General features: G+C 46.2%; 1 protein-coding gene across 4 annotated transcripts in view; it reads left to right on the top strand.

Moving 5' to 3' along the window:
- Positions 1 to 355: 355 nt before the first annotated feature.
- Positions 356 to 16,947, top strand: part of Rbm14 (RNA binding motif protein 14) — a 28,016-nt gene continuing 11,424 nt past the window's right edge. For 2 of the 4 annotated variants that reach the window (XM_075973069.1, XM_075973068.1), the window contains exon 1: positions 356 to 796. In XM_075973069.1, the coding sequence (XP_075829184.1) occupies positions 460 to 796 (337 nt within the window). In that variant the 5' untranslated portion in view covers positions 356 to 459. Of the gene's footprint in view, positions 797 to 7,900; positions 9,363 to 10,097; positions 15,914 to 16,947 lie in introns of those variants that run through there. The other 2 variants (XM_075973063.1, XM_075973064.1) reach the window with 2 other exon arrangements.

Raw genomic sequence — 16,947 nt, 5'->3', positions numbered from 1 at the left:
CCGAGGCTGCTGGAAAGCAGGAGCCCTGCCTTCCCCCAGAGAACAAAGTTTTCCTCGGGGCCCTTCCGGCTCGCCACACCCCGGCCAGAGGCCGCTCTGCGGACTAGGCCTCTGCCGACTCAGCCTGAGCGCGCTCCCTCGCCGCCAGCCCTCCTTTCCCCTCCCCCCGGCGCGGCGGCGGCGGTTGGTCGCGCGCCTCCGTGCCTTTTCCACCCCTGCGAGAACCAGCGGGCTCCAGGCCCTTTGGGATTGGCTGCGTCAAAGGGCATCTTCTCTCAACCTCTTTGATTGGCTGCTGTAGGCGCGGGATGCAGTCTCCAATTGGCTAGGTTAGAGCGCCTGCGCGGCGGGGTTCTCGGTCGCCAGCCATTCCAGAGGAGGACTGCGGGTCGTTCGGACGTTTTGCCTGTCGCTGTAGGAGAGCTCCCGTCTCTCCGGGAAGGCGGCTGCGGCGTCAAGATGAAGATCTTTGTGGGCAATGTCGACGGGGCGGATACGACGCCGGAGGAGCTGGCAGCCCTCTTCGCGCCCTACGGCACGGTCATGAGCTGCGCCGTCATGAAACAGTTTGCCTTCGTGCACATGCGCGAGAACGCTGGCGCGGTGCGCGCCATCGAGGCCCTGCATGGCCACGAGCTGCGTCCAGGTCGCGCGCTCGTGGTGGAGATGTCGCGCCCAAGGCCCTTGAACACTTGGAAGATTTTCGTGGGCAATGTGTCGGCTGCATGCACAAGCCAGGAATTGCGCAGCCTCTTTGAGCGCCGTGGACGCGTCATCGAGTGTGACGTGGTTAAAGGTAACGCGGGAGCGCGCTTGGGGAGGGGACGCGCGCGGTGCACTCAGCCTATTAGCCACGCCCCTTACCCGGGGGGGTTGGTCCTTGCGGTTGGGAACGGTGGGGAAGTGCGCGGGAGCGGGGCCTAAGGTGTTGGGGGCCAGTTGGGTACCGCCACCCTCCCCTGCGGTCCAGGCAACAACATTCATCAAGTGGGAGGAGTCGGCTCTGGGCGGGTGCAGTGGCCACTGCTAGGCGAAGCCGCGGGCCTGGAGTCGCGCCAGAGACTTGCGAGTGTCTCGGGTTGGGGCAGGGGTGCATTTTCCTGGTTGCAAGGATTTGCTACTAAACTGAAATTGGGAAGTGACGGGCACCAGCCGGACCATGGAGCAGGGAAGATTTCGCCACTTTCCCACTTCCTCTCCACACATCGGTCAGATCCCGGGAAGAGGGAAAAGGTGGGGGCTAAAGCCCCAAGGCCTCCCCGGGGTTTCCTCCTTACGAATGCTCCCAAGCGGAAGGTAACGGGGCCCTTGGTCGTTTCTCGGGTTGCAGTCTTTATTAGTATTCTGTCATGGATCTGCTTGTGGGTACCAGAGGGGCCTTTTCCAAACCCATTTGGCTTTTCAATATTTGGTGGGTTATCCTTGATAGTTTTGTGTTTTCCAACCCTCTGGGTCTCCCCCCCCCCCCAACTTTGTGTTCAGTCTTACATCTTACCAGCTGGAAGCCCTGATTTTATTTTTGCATGTGGAAGGGGGCTTTTGTTATGAGGCCTCCCCCCAGGTAGTTTTTACTTGCCAAGTTGGTGCCACAGGGCCCAGCAGTTTTATAAGTTTTGAGATTGCAAAGGGGTATGCTCTGGCTTTGCGGGATGTTGAGAGGCGGGCGTGGTGTCTGTTAAACTTGGGCTAAACACCATTCACTCAGTAGTCGTGCTTGAATAATTCTTAGGACAGCTCCCTAGTTTCGTTTTCTTTGAGGAAATGTCTTTTTTGAGACCCTGTTGACTTTCTTAGCCTGGGGTCTTATCGCTTGTCTCCTAAATGCTATTCTTTTTTGTTGGCGAGATTTTAAGGGACAACCCAGACCGATGTCTGTTTCACTGGTCAGAGTTAACTTTGCCCTGTCATTTTCAACAATGCCACCTGGGAGTGATGTCCTACTCATGCCTTACTTCTGTTGGATTCCTATCTGCTCGTGCCCTGTGGGAATGATGAGGACAGGAATAACTGCGGTGGTAGTGCTTGCTCATTTCATCAAATAGTTCATTTGCTATCCAGAAAAGTCACAACTTTTGGGCCATTGTTGTCTTCTCTATAATGGGGGTGTTTAAAGGGTCATAGGATGTGCATTACCAGGAACAAAATGTTTGTTCTGCATTGATACTGATTCTCTTTTCCTCAACTCAGGTTATATCTGGAATGATACTTTCCTGCAGTCTTTAAGCATACTGTGGTGCATGGATTTTTGCTTCTGTTTAAAGTAAAAGTGGGAAAGGTCTCAGTTTGGGTACTTGACCAACAAAAGGATGGGATATATGAGTTTTTATGAGAATTTTGTGTTTAATTGACCTATTTAGTTTCTTTTGTGGTTCTTAGGTAGGCTGGCTACCAGAGTGGAAATCTAGAATCCAGTACCTCAGGGTACAGTCTCTCCGTTGGAATTCATATGGATCAATAAACTTTTTTCTCAGGTGGTAGGCCAGAAATTTGCCTGGCTTAGTTTGGGACTGACATTAAGTAGAAGTGAGGGTGGTGGTTGATAATAACTTTACATACACTGTACAGCTCTAGGCAGATTACAAAGTTTGTGCATTTTTCCTTTTAGAAACAAATATAGCAAAATTACACTCTAGACTGATATGACCCAGTCTCTACTTTGATATGAAAGATTTGGTGATGATCTGAAACATACTTCCACTGATGATGTTCTCTTTGGGAATGAAAGCATTTTAAAATTGGGAGTGTACTAGAAGAAACTGGCTCTGCAAAATACCTTTCTCATTTTTGGGAGGGGAGGCTGAGGATAGGGATTTGGTTGACTTGTCAAATCTTTGAAAAGTGCAAAAGCTTTTTTTTACACAGAATGGCCAGCTGTTTTATTTTATAGGAAAAAAGCATAGTTGCTTGGTTAATTGAGCTTAGGTCTGACTTGTAACAAACAATGACTATTCTCCACAGCTATAGCAGCTGTGCACTGTTGGATAGTCAAAGATGGACAGTTTCAGGTCCGAATATCAGAAAAGAAAGATTTTTTTTTTGGTCGGCCATTCTTTCTCTACACAACTTCGTAAACTTGAAAGTATTTAGTCTTTTGGAAAACTCAGTTTCTAGTATTCTTTTAGCTTTGGTGCTAGAGAGATTGTGGTGCCATCATAGAAGGTCCTGAAAACATAACTTGTTAATCATATCTCCTCTGTCCCTGCTCAGACAGGGTTTCTCTGTATAGCCCTGGCTGTCCTGGGACTTGCTCTGTAGACCAGGCTGACTCCCATACTCAGAAATCTGTCTGTCTCTGTCCCCCAAGTGCTGGGATTAAAGGTGTGCACCACCATCTGCTAATCTTATGCTGTGATTTCCATCAGTAGTTTCTTTGAAGTAGTTCAGCAGGCAAGAAGGTCTTTGGAGTTCTTCAGATTTCTTTGTTGCCCTAGTAGTAGTTGGTTTCTGAGTGTTTTTGACAGGTCTGACTTTGGCTACTTACTGCAATTTAGCCCATTTCTAGGTAACAGATTCCCTGGGCTTCTACTAACTGAGGTACATCTTCACCCCCCCCCACCTTTAGGTCTATTTTATTTTATGTTTGTGAGTGCCTGCATGTATGTATGTGCACTACATATGTGCCTGATGCCCACAGGTCCGAAGAGGTCTGATCCTCTGGAATTGGAGTTAGGGATGGTTGTGAGCCACAATTTGAGTGCTGGGAACTTATTATACAAGAGCTGCAGGTCTTGTAGGGAATTCAAGAAGCCATCTCTCCAGTCCCTGTTCCCCTTTTTTATGCAGCCCAAGCTGGTTTTGAATTTGCTGTGTAGCTACAGTCCTGATTTGAATTGCCTCTACCTCCTAGGAGCTGCTATCATACGTATGTGCTGCGATGCCCAGTCCACACGTTTTTCTATTTATTTATTTGTTTATTCATTTATTTATTATATTATGTGTATAGCATCCCTTCCACATGTGCCTGCAAACCAGAAGGGGGCGCCAGGTCTCATTATAGATGGCTGTAAGCCACCATGTGGTTGCTGGGAATTGAACTCGGGACCTCTGGAAGAGCAGTCAGTGCTCTTAACCTGAGCCATCTCTCCAGCCCCACGTTTTTCTACTATTAGGCTTGGACATTTCCTTATAAAAGTTGACTATATTTGTGTCAGAGACCTTACCTCGTTATTGCTTAATTAATTGGGCAGTCATTTGAATTATTCATTTGAAAGTACTGTTCCTTTTCCATCCTCTCCTTGTCTGTCTCCCCCCCCCCTTTCCTTTTTTATAGTATGGGGGATCAAACCAATGTCCTTACAGTTGTTACGTATACACCATTACTGGTTACATCCCAGTTCATAAGTCTTCTTGTTGTTGTTTTCAAGACAGGGTCTCACTATGTAACACTCACTGACTATCCTGGAACTCCTTTGTATGCCAAGCTAGCTGTGAACTCATACAGAGCACCCAAGTGCTGGGATTAAAGGCACTAAGCCCCCCGCCCCGCCCCCGCGGCATTTTTAAATCTTCTTCTTTTGGTTTGTCACTATTTAAGCTTTTTTTTTTTTTTTGAGACAGGGCTTCACTGAGACTCTAGATTGCCCTTCAACTTCTGGTCCTCCTTGCCTTTCCTCCTGATTGCTAGGGTTACAGGGTTACTACTGTCATATGCTGGGCAGCACTTTATCTGCTAAACTCAAAACCAAGTATAAGGTATAGATGATGGGAGATGTAATTTCTCTTGTAAATCCATTGAAATTTTTCTTAGGTGTTTTTCCTAGCTCATTTTTGAATAGGATAAGGAAACAGGTGGGTGGTCATGTTGGTGCATGCCTTTATTTATTTATTTTTTGGATTTATTTTTTTTAATTATGTGTGTATGTGGAGTCTAGCTAGAGTACTTTGGATCCCCTGGAGCTGGCGTTAACGGAGTTGTGAACCACTTGACGTGGGTGAGCGGTCCATGCTCCACCCACTGAGCTGCCTTTAATTCCAGCAATTTGCAAGTCAGTCAGGCAGATCTCTTATGAGTTGAGGGCTAGTCTGGTTTATGCCAGCCAGGGTTACATAGTGAGGGGAACAAAGATCAAGAATGCAGCGGGAGGCAGAGGCAGGCGGATCTCTGTGAGTTCGAGACCAGCCTGGTCTACAAGAGCTAGTTCCAGGACAGGCTCCAAAACCACAGAGAAACCCTGTCTCAAAAAAACCAAAAAAAAAAAAAAAAAAAAAAGAATGCAGGAAGGTTTCTTTGACCTTCCCTGTTGTTTGGTTGTCTCTTTCTACCTCACCTTCTGCCCCATCTACTTTGAAGCTCCAGCTAACCTTAATGTTTTCTTTTGAGTGGGTGGGTGTTTCTGCTTGTCATTGCATTTCCCTGGTACCTTTGTCTTTCTTGAGGTGAGTTCAGCTTTTTTTTTTCTTTTTTATTTTTTTTCCAGTGTCTTTGTAGCTCTTGTTGACCTCTAACTCACCTTCTGTCTGTCTCACCTCCTGAGTGCTGGAGTTTTGACAAGCTTTACTACACCTGGCCTCTCTGTTTTTAAAGATATCTTAGGCCACAATAGCTATTTTTAGCTGATCAACCTAAACTAGAGATCAGCAATCAAAGGACAATTCAAATACCCTGTGGCTAGGTGGAAAGTAACATTTAGCCTTTTATAATTGTTAAAAACGTCAGCTTTTGACCATGGGATCATTGAAGACTAGCATTTGTTGAACTAGGAACATCAAGCTTGGTGTTCATCTTGTTCTTAAAAATTAATCCAGGCATAATGGTGAACACCTTTAATCCCATACTCAGAAGACAGAGATGGGGGGGGAGGAATCTCTGTGAGTTAGAGATGAGCCTGGTCTAGTCTACACAGTGAGTTTCAAGACAGTTGGAGTCACATAATAAGACCCCATCTTGACCCCCCCCCAATATTATTTTATGTGTATGAATGTTTTGCCTGCATATATGTGCCTACACAGTTAGAAGGTGTGGCATTCTTTGGAACAGGAAGTGATTATGAGCTGCCCATGTGGGTGCTGAGAACCAAACCTGGGTCCTCTGTAAGAGCAGCAAGTGCTCTTGACTGCTGGTCCAGCTCTCCAGCTTCATTTTGTTCTTTGGTCGTATTAAGCAGGTTTCAAGTTTATGTGGCATTATGATTTATTAGATGAAAAATAATATTCTCTAGGGAAATAAATCTCTGGTTAGTTTAGGTTTGAAGAATTGTCATAATTCTCCATTATCTTGCAGCCATTTATACCTCACAAGGCATTTCTGTCTTCTTACTTGACCTCTAATTTGAGGTTAGTAGTATAAATTTTTCCAACGGGGAATAAATGTTATGTTCTTTAAGATCACCTAACAAGTCAGTGATGATGGATCTAAAGCTGGGCCTTGTAGTGTAGCCCAGGATCCTTGATATTATATTGTACTTGGCTTTTTGCCTTTTACTTTTTGGGAGAGGGCATTGTCTTCAAATCCAGGAAATGACTTGTTCTGTAGGAAGGAATAACTTAGATAAGCATCTTGGAATGAAGTCCTAAAAGTAAGGATGGCTGTTGGGAGGCCATTTACAGTAATCTATTTTATAATAGATAATAGCCTTAGTAATTCCATCCAGATAACTCCTCATTTCTTGCACTGATATGACAGAGATTGGATTCTGCCTCTTAATTTACGTAAAGTAACCACAGGTCCAAAATGGAGTTAGGGGCAAAACCTTAGGTTCCTTTCATTGTTCTTTATATCCTCTTGATGGCACTATTACGGTTCGTGGTATGGGTGTTATTAAGAATTTCTTCCCCTTTAAGGTTTTTCCTATGTTGTAGATGATTAGAGTTCTCAGATCAATATCCTGTCTTAGACTTCTTCCCAACACAATTTACTCAAGTCTTTAATGAGAGAACCTAGGTAGGTGGCTGGTGATGTTGCTCAGTCATGAACTGGCATGTGTAAGGCCCTTTGTATGTTCAGTCCCTGGCCCTACACTTTCCCCTCCCAATAAAGCAAGTGCCCTTTAAGGGTAAACCTGAAAATTCAGCAAACAATCTTTTAAGGGGAATGTGTTCTTCTGTCCCTTGAAGAGGAAATAGCAGAGAAAGCAATGTGGACTCTTGATTCCATTCCCTTATCTTACTGACACTCATAGGGTCTAGCTTCTGTGCAAGTTAACGTTTTTAGTTATACTACACAATCCTGTCCATGGACCTCCGGGATGAAACAAAGGGGCATGGAAGAGCTAGCTGGGGCTTTGGTCCTGGCATTAATAAATTGATTTACAGTAAGCCTTATAGAAACTTGGAACCTGTTTGCCTAAAAGTTTGCCTCCCAGGATTGTTGAGAGGTCCTGGATGTGAAAGTGGGTGTGAAAACTGGAAAGTAATATGGAAAGGGGAAGATTTTCTAGCAGGAATTCTGTGAATGCTTGCTTCTTGCAGTCACTCTGCTTTTACTAATTGGACCTAGACAGAGAAGTGAGTCATGCCAAATTGTGAGTGGTGGTTTTTAGTGTTTTAAGCTCTTAGCTTCAGAGGTGAGTGTTAAGTAGCTAGTTATTAGATGTGCTTGAATTGAGAACATTGAGTAATTGAGTGATCTAGAAATACTTTGTGTATTTGCTTGCTGGTTTATATTTATAGAAGCTGTGAAGATTTTTATCCTGCATTGTTGTTCATTTTTGCTTTTCTTTTTTCACAGAAAGTTAGTTGATTGAGGTGGCAGGGGACAAGGCCGTAGTCAAATGACTGCTTGAGACTGTCAAAAGCTTTGTTACACATCAGCCACATTTCATGGCATACTCATGTAGAGGAGGGTTTGGAAGCCTGGTTGTAGCTGGCAACAGCTGGGTGCTGTTGTGTGTCCAGTTTGGGACCCAACAGGTAGCATGCCCTGCCCCCCTAATTGCTAACCCTCTGTCTGCTGCTTTATCAGACTACGCGTTTGTTCACATGGAGAAGGAAGCAGATGCCAAAGCCGCCATCGCGCAGCTCAACGGCAAGGAAGTGAAGGGCAAGCGCATCAACGTGGAACTCTCAACCAAGGGGCAGAAGAAGGGGCCTGCCCTGGCTATCCAGTCTGGGGACAAGACCAAGAAACCAGGGGCTGGGGATACAGCATTCCCTGGAACTGGTGGCTTCTCTGCCACCTTCGACTACCAACAGGCTTTTGGCAACAGCACTGGTGGCTTTGATGGGCAAGCCCGTCAGCCCACACCGCCATTCTTTGGTCGCGACCGCAGCCCCCTGCGCCGTTCACCTCCTCGAGCCTCTTATGTGGCTCCTCTGACGGCCCAGCCAGCCACCTACCGTGCCCAACCCTCAGTGTCACTGGGAGCTGCCTATAGGGCCCAGCCTTCTGCCTCTTTGGGTGTTGGTTATCGGACTCAGCCCATGGCAGCCCAGGCAGCCTCTTACCGTGCTCAGCCCTCTGTCTCCCTTGGGGCCCCATACAGGGGTCAGCTGGCTAGCCCTAGTTCCCAGTCTGCTGCAGCTTCCTCTCTTGGCCCATATGGTGGAGCGCAGCCCTCAGCCTCAGCCCTTTCCACCTATGGGGGTCAGGCAGCTGCAGCTTCTTCGCTTAATTCCTATGGGGCTCAGGGATCCTCCCTCGCCACCTATGGTAACCAGCCATCCTCTTACGGCGCCCAAGCTGCCTCTTCCTATGGGGTTCGTGCGGCTGCTTCTTCCTACAACGCACAGGGAGCAGCTTCTTCCCTAGGTACCTATGGAGCTCAGGCAGCCTCCTATGGTGCCCAATCTGCAGCCTCCTCACTGGCCTATGGAGCCCAGGCAGCCTCTTACAATGCCCAGCCCTCAGCCTCTTACAGTGCCCAATCTGCCCCTTATGCTGCCCAACAGGCTGCTTCCTATTCTTCCCAGCCTGCTGCTTATGTGGCACAGCCAGCCACAGCTGCTGCCTATGCTAGCCAGCCAGCTGCTTATGCTGCACAAGCCACTACCCCAATGGCTGGTTCCTATGGAGCTCAACCAGTTGTTCAGACCCAGCTGAATAGTTATGGGGCTCAAGCATCAATGGGCCTGTCAGGCTCATATGGAGCTCAGTCTGCTGCTGCGGCCACTGGTTCCTATGGTGCAGCAGCTGCCTATGGGGCTCAGCCTTCTGCCACCCTGGCAGCTCCTTACCGCGCTCAGTCAGCCTCTTTGGCTGCTTCGTATGCTGCTCAGCAGCATCCCCAGGCTGCTGCCTCCTACCGTGGCCAGCCCGGCAGTGCCTACGATGGGACAGGCCAGCCGTCAGCAGCCTACCTGTCTATGTCCCAGGGGGCCGTTGCCAACGCCAACAGCACCCCGCCGCCCTATGAGCGTACCCGCCTCTCCCCACCCCGGGCCAGCTACGACGATCCCTACAAAAAGGCTGTCGCCATGTCAAAAAGGTACTGTATGCCCCCCCGCCTCAGCCCCCAGCTGGGGCTTAGGGCAAGGGGCTGAGGTTGGCATGGGAGGGAAACAGGAGCCATTGGCCCCTCACTTGGTCTTCTGTGGGATGTCCAAGGGTCATGAGGGTGAGTGAACATTGGCCATCAGAGTTTAGGTGGAACATAGTGCTCAGTCTGGGGTGATACCAACAACCTAGGACCAGGAAACGTCACCATTCTAGGATAGCCTGTTGTACCACTGGAGCCACTTTCTGTAGGATTGGCTCATAGCTTTTCCCAATGTCTTAGCCCATTCCCTGTTGTCCTGGTTTTGATGGGGTAGATGTGAAAGAGTAGTCCTTTTGGCACTCACTGGCTGAAGGCAAGCTTATGAGGTGCGTTCACCCTGGGAAGTTGGGGACCCTGCTTTTTCTCCGTCGTTCTGTTGATGAACCAAGGTCTTTTTGTACAGGGCCCATGAATGGGGATAGTTTGTTTGGGAATGTAGACCAGAATTCACCTTGACCAGTTTGGAAGGGAGAGAGCTTCAGCAGAGGGCTTGTTTCCTGCTGACTTGAAACCTTGTTTGATTTCTTGGCCTGGATAGTATGATGAGCCTTCTGACAAGGAAACCAAATGGTTTGAGACAAATCTGATAACACCCTCCCTGTCCCCAATGGCATCTCCCCTAGGCCCACCTGGAGCCCTCCCGTAAACTGTCTCATTTACCAACTGTCTTCTTCTCTCGACTAGGTATGGTTCCGACCGGCGTTTAGCCGAGCTCTCTGATTACCGCCGTTTATCAGAGTCGCAGCTTTCGTTCCGCCGCTCGCCGACAAAGTCCTCGCTGGATTACCGTCGCCTGCCCGATGCCCATTCCGATTACGCACGCTATTCGGGCTCCTATAATGATTACCTGCGGGCAGCTCAGATGCATTCTGGCTACCAGCGCCGCATGTAGGGCCATCCTGGGGATGGGGCGCCACAGGAAGGGAGAGAGAGGAAGAGGTAGGGTAGGGTTCAGACTCAGGTCATCACCACCCTGTTTCATACCTCTCCCAATGGTGATTTTTCATCCCCTCCCTCTACCATGTGGGCCTTCCCCAGGAGAGGACCATTTTGTATTTGGCAGTAGCCTGCTTTGTTTCTTTGCCTCAGCAGCACATCTTGCTACTGGCTTTAGATCTGCGGTTTTCCCCTACCCTGCCATCTTCCCAGAATGGGCATTTCTTTTATATTTTTATTTTTTTCCTGGCTCCCTTTATTTTTCTGCGCGATACTTGAGGTTGTTTGGAGGGTCATACAACCTACAGCTGATGTTGGGCGGCGCGTTTTTCTTTTTAGATGTGAGGGAGGCCAGGAAAGGGTTACTTTAACCATTTCCTGTGGGCCAACCTATGCCAGCAGTCCAGGGGGCCCTGACTGTCCTCTGTAGAGACTATTGAGACTGAGATCCGGTTGGGACAGTCAGGTGGTATGTGTCCAGATCCCTGCTTGCCACTGAAGTTTAGCTGATGGTGACTGGCATAGTCCCAATTCCCTATCTGCCCAAGTAGGTGGTGTTAGAAACCTTAATTTTTTTTCTCTTTTGTATGGACTACAAATAAAACTTGGGGCGATTTGTGGTTTGGAAACCTGGTTGTCATTGTCTTGATTGCATTCAGTGTCAGGTGAGCCAGTTTGACATCCAGGAAGACATGACAGCTAAAGAAAGGCAGCCTGAAGACCCAGAGTAGGTATGGAAAGGTGCTTGAAAGTGGGGTTAAGTTCATTATCGTCTTAAATGGCATGCCATCTTTAGAACTGGAGAGCAGACGGATCAGTTTCAGTTGATCACATATTTAGAACAATGCCCATTTTCCTCTGCTTATGTTTGACTAATGTCCATGACCTTTTCCCAGTTCAGGAAACAAAGCAAAAACTACAATCCTATAGGATGGTTCAGGCTGAGATCTGACTGGGATTGGGTAATGGGCTGCCGCCAGTGTTGACAAAGCTAATGAATCCAGGCAGTAGGCTTGAGTGAGTGTTGAGGCTGGGACCTGGGGAAGAAGCCATAGTGGAGTGGAGGTGATGTCACTATCCAGTACTGCCCTGTGGTTGGAAAAATGAGGGGCAAGGAAAATATGAAGCATATGGGGCTATCTGACCATATCGTGGTACTTCGCCTGTTGAACTTCATCATGGAGCATCCTTCATGTGTCCTGCCAACTTCGGTCATCACAACACCTGTCTGCATCTATTATGGTTTTTAGATACCTTTTTGCTGGGTTTATATCTGAAGGTATTATAAAACATTCATGAGAAGTGGCTGGGGTGCAAACATAATCAAGAAGGAATGCTGAGATTGAGCAAAGAATTGATATAGAGCTTGTCTGGAAGAGGGCTGGAAGACCTGGGCAGTTTGAACCAGGGATAAAATGGAGGTTTGAACTTGATGGGTAGATAAAAGAAGACTGGTTAAGTGGAGTGATAACAGAATCCTGATACTCCTTGTGAAAGGATGCTTTAGAGACATTTGGGGGCTTGGTGGATTAAGGTATGTGCGTGCACGTGTGATTGGAGCTGCAAAATAGATGGGGTGGGTTGTCTGCCTCCATTGGCATCATCGGAACTTGGCTGTGACAGTAGTTTGCCCCAAATGTCTTCTTCCTTCTGCCCATCATGTAAAAAAGGCCTCAAACTCACAAGTTCTTATTTGTGGCTAACGGGTAAATGTCAGGGAGTACTGGGGTCAAAGGTCTTTTATTTGCTTCTCTTTCTGCTCATCGCCTTGTCTTCAGGTGCTTTGCTGCTCATATTCATTCCTCTTCAGAATGGGGGTAGAATGGAAAGATAGGTTTCTTAATACTTTTCTCTGTGATGGTAGAATGATCTGAGAGCTAAGTTACAGACTTGGCGTGACTGCTCTGGGGGAGTAGAGGGTTGGATGTAGGGCCTGATTGTGGTCTAGGTATTTGCAGTATCTCTTTGTCATTTTCCTTTTCCTCCAGCCCTTGTTCTGCCACAGTCACAATTCCATGGTTCCTGCAGAAAACAAAAACAATCTCCCCCCTCCAACCAGCTATGTATTCCCAGGGCCAGTGTTGATCTTTTTTACAGCTAAACTCAAAGTGATTTGGTTTATTGGATCAGTCTAACTGTTGGCCATCTTTAGATCCTGATGCCTCATTGCCCCAGCCCTCAGGGTTCTCATTCAAGCCAGAAGGAGCTACAGAGCTAAATCATTGGTCATTTTCTTTTCTCTTGCAGATTGTTAAAAAAAAAACCCTTATTTAAATTATTCATCTCTATTCTATAACCCACTCATACTTTGCTTTTTATCGATATCTGAGTTTTAAGTTCTTAAAACTTGGGGAAAGATGGGTTTGGTGAATGGGAGGACAGAAATGTAATGAATGTTTTGGGGAAATGGATTTTCATCGCATCTTCAGAACATTCAACTTCTACACATAGCATCTCTACATGTTGGCCATATTGGAGAAGTTTTGTTGGTTTATTCCTGGAACAAGACATACACAGAGACTTCTAACCTTATCAGCCTGTCCTCTTCAGAGGTTTGGCTTTTGTTTTAAATTCTCTTGGCTTGCTGGGGCTCTATTTCTTAAAATAGAGATAATGAGAGACCATCAATGAGGAGCCGGTCTCTAGAAGTGTGCTACTTTTCTATACAACCCCCTTGTGTCCCCAGCTAAGCAGTGTCAGAGTCCTTGCACAGTCTGTTGGTTCTCCAGGCATTTTGTCCTATCAAGCCAAGTCAAGGGACAATAGAGTAGCATGGTAAAGCCATAATGAAAATATATTTACTAGATTTATGGACTGGCGTTATTTAATAGAAGTTTGGGTAATAGAGAAGATAAAATACTACACAGAAAGCTAATATTTATCTATGTTTTAAAAAGATGCTAAAATAAGGCCTTTTCTTCTGAAAACTTTTAATTTCAGGTCTCCCTCTGACTCATAATTAAATCTGTATCTATAAAGCTTGAGATGGCAGTGCTTGGGAGCTTGGTCTGGGGTTGGCTGGAGAGAGCTCCGCACTGGAAAGTAGGACCTACCCCGGCGAACTGTTAGAGTTAATGAGCAGTGCTAGGCAAAGGGTGGACCTAGGAGAAGGGGATGTGTCAGTGACTAGAGAATACTTTTTTTTGGTAAGACTTAACTCAGGTTTGAGTTTGAATCCTGACTCTTACCTCTTTTTTGGTTTTCCATACAGTTTCTCTAACTTGATCCTTTCCTGGAATTTGTCTGCAGACCAGGCTGGCCTCAACCTTACAGAGATCTGCCTGCCTCTGCCTCCTGAGTGCTGGGATTAAAGGCATGCGCTGCTACTGCCCAGTCTGGCTTTTCCTCTTAACTGTGTGATAATTGGATATGTCAGTACTTCTGCCTTGTTTTTATCATCCAGTATTTTTTTTTTCTTTTTTAATTTGAGACAGGGTGCCACTCTGTAGCCCTGGCTGGCCCAGAATTCAACAGGTAGATCAGGCTGACCTTAGACTTAGCTCTCTGCGGGCCTCTGTCTCATGAGTACTATAATTAAAGGTGTGCACCACCATACTCACCTTTGTTCTTATCTAATTTTTTGTTTGTTTGTTTTGAGAACAGGGTCTTAGATGTCTGAGGCTGGTCTCCCAACTTCATGTGTAGCTTAGGATGACCTTAAATTCATATCTGTCTTCACATCCCAAATGCTACGGTTACTGACATGTACCACCATGTCCCATTTATATGGTGCTTGGGATGTGAATGACTCCAGGAACGCCTTCATGCTATGAAGGAAGCACTCTACCAACTAAACCGTGCCCTTAGTACCTCATTTGACATGATCATGGTTCTAAGTATTGCTTAAAATCATTTTTTTATTAACCAACTCAGAAATATCAAAAAGTGATAGTAGTATCAAAAAAGTCATTTTTAGTTTGGCGGTGGTGGCACATGCCTTTAATCACAGCACTTGGGAAACTGAGGCAGGCAGATCTGAGTTCAAGGCCAGCCTAGTCTACAGAGCAAGTTCCAGGACAGGCTCCAAAGCTACACAGAGAAACCCTTCCTGTCTTGAAAAAAAGAAAAAGTCATTTTTATATGTTAATGTTCATTGAAACCAAAATACATTACCTCTTGTAATTATTATTCCATAATAGTTTCTAAAAGGGTGAGTGAACATAAAACAAATGAGGGTATGTATTATACTCAGTTACTAAGTTTCATTTTTCGGGGCTCCAGAGATGCCTCATTGCTTAAGAGTACTTTCTGATCTTGCAGAGGGTCCTGGGTTTGGTTCTCAGAACCTACTTGGCGGTTCATAACAACCCTTAACTCTAGTTCTAGAGAAGCATAGCATCCAATGTCCTCTGTGGGTCCTGTACATGGTGCACATAAATTCTCACAGGCTCAGACTCATACATGTAAAAAGAAATTTCATCTTAGGAATGAGACAATAGAGTCTGGGGACACTGAGCTGACCTGGTGAAACACATAGTTTTGCAAAGGACTTGGGATATAGGTTTGAATGCAACACATAGGAGTCATCTGAGTTTTTGCTGTGAGTGCTGCATAGCAGCATAGCAATGACTTAACCTATTAGACTACACCAATATGGACGACCCCCCATCTCTGGTGACACCATTTTGTGTCTTAGGATGACTTTTCTTTTGCTTATGAAAAAATAAAGTTTGCAGTACGAGGAACATCTTGAATGGAAAGTAGAAATAATATAGTTAGCCAGTGGGCTTGGAGTGGGCATACTTGGTTATTAGCCTGTTGGCTCCCTATGAACATCCTTGATACTGGGTTTTAATTTGAGCCTTTGTCAAACTTGTGACTCAGTTTTGGACTAGGGGCCAGTTATTTATTAGGAGTGTAAATTATTAGGTGGACGTGTTGGCTTGTGGCTATATTTCTAGTACTAGGCAGGCTAAGGCAGCCGGGTGGTGGTGGCACACACCTTTAGTCCCAGCACTCAGGGAGACAAAGGCAGGTGGATCTCTAAGCTTGAGGTCGGCCTGGTCTACAAAGTGAGTTCCGGGACAGCCAGAGTTACACAGAGAAACCCTGTCTCGACAAACCAAAAAGGAAAAAAAAAGGCTGAGGTATCTAAGAGTTTTTAGTTATGTTGCTGGGGAGTGAACCCAGGTCCTCCTTGCTAGGCAGGCGTTCTATGATTGTGCTACATACCTAGCCCTGGCAGACAAGATGATTTAAAAATGAAGACAGTAAAAGTGCTTCTGTAGGTGGGATTATAGTTAAGGGAGAGGGTTTGAAATTGGTGCTGTAACTTTCTGTAAGGGCTGTGAGCAAAATAGACCTCAGTGTGAACTCTTGGTCTATAGTTAACCTCGTTACCGAAGGCTTCATTTTGCTATTGTTAACGTCATGATGAAAAGCCACCTCTGACTTGATGATCAGATTTTGTTTTGAAGAAGATTGAAACGTTCTGGTGATGATAAGCACAGATAACTTTTCCTTGAAGTACTGGGATTCTTTTGGGTTTTCGAGACAGGGTTTCCTCTGTGCAATAGCCCTAGCTGTCCTGGAACTCACTCAGTAGACCAGGCTGACCTTGAACTCACAGAGAATACCTGCTTCTGCCTCCCAAGTACCGGGTTTAAAGGTGTGTGCCACCACTGCCTTGCTGAAGTACTGGGATTCTAAAGTAAGGACCTTACATGTTAGACGCTTATCATTGAGCATATACCTCTCTAGCCAGCAAGCCAGTATAACATGAACTGAATCCAATCACTTCCTTCCTCAGATATCAAAAAGTTTTCTCATGCATTAGGTTTTTTCCTTTCCTTCCCTTTTTTTAAGACAGGGTCTCTCCGTGTAACAGTCCTAGCTGTCATGGAACTAGCTCTTGTAGACTTGTGGACCAGGTTGGCCTTGAACTCACAGTTCTGCCTCTGCTTCTGGCCTGCATTCTTTTTTTAGTCAATAAATATTTGAGGGTCTTTCATGTTACCAAAGTAGTTCCAGCATTGAGGGCATATAATATGGAAAATGATCAAGATAGAATTTCAAGTAATTGTAATTATTTGCAAAAGTAGTATGAAGTGATCAGTTACAAGTCAGTGTCTGTGACTTTAGATACAGCGGCCAGTAAACTGGGTGGTGGTGGCGGCACGCCTTTAATCCCAGCACTCGAGGCAGAGGCAGGCGGATCTCTGTGAGTTCGAGGCCAGCCTGGTCTATAAGAGCTAGTTCCAGGACAGGCTCCAAAGCCACAGAGAAACCCTGTCTCGGGGGTGGGGTGGGGTGGGGAAAGAGCGGCCAGTAAAAGATCTGAATAGAGAATTAAAAAAACAGTCTTTATCTGGTGGTGATCAAGCAGACTGAGACTTTAGCGAAAACCTGGTTGGGTAGTTTGTTAGTCCATAAAGAAATTGGAATATGCCCCTCACTTCCGTTTTTCTTTTAGGCAGAGTCAAACTATGTAGGCTTGACTAACCTGGAACTTGCTATGTAGACCAGGCTGGCATTGAACTCACAGAGACTTAATTGCTTCTCCCTCTTATGTGCTGGTATTGCCTGTTCAGCTGTAGTAGATTTTAATAACCAAGGACATGATTTTGATTTGGAGGTTGGTTGGCCATAGTCTGGTGGT

Source organism: Microtus pennsylvanicus, chromosome 5 (genome assembly GCF_037038515.1).
Source record: "Microtus pennsylvanicus isolate mMicPen1 chromosome 5, mMicPen1.hap1, whole genome shotgun sequence".
NCBI lineage: Eukaryota > Metazoa > Chordata > Mammalia > Rodentia > Cricetidae > Microtus > Microtus pennsylvanicus.
This window is presented reverse-complemented; position numbering and strand designations above follow the sequence as displayed.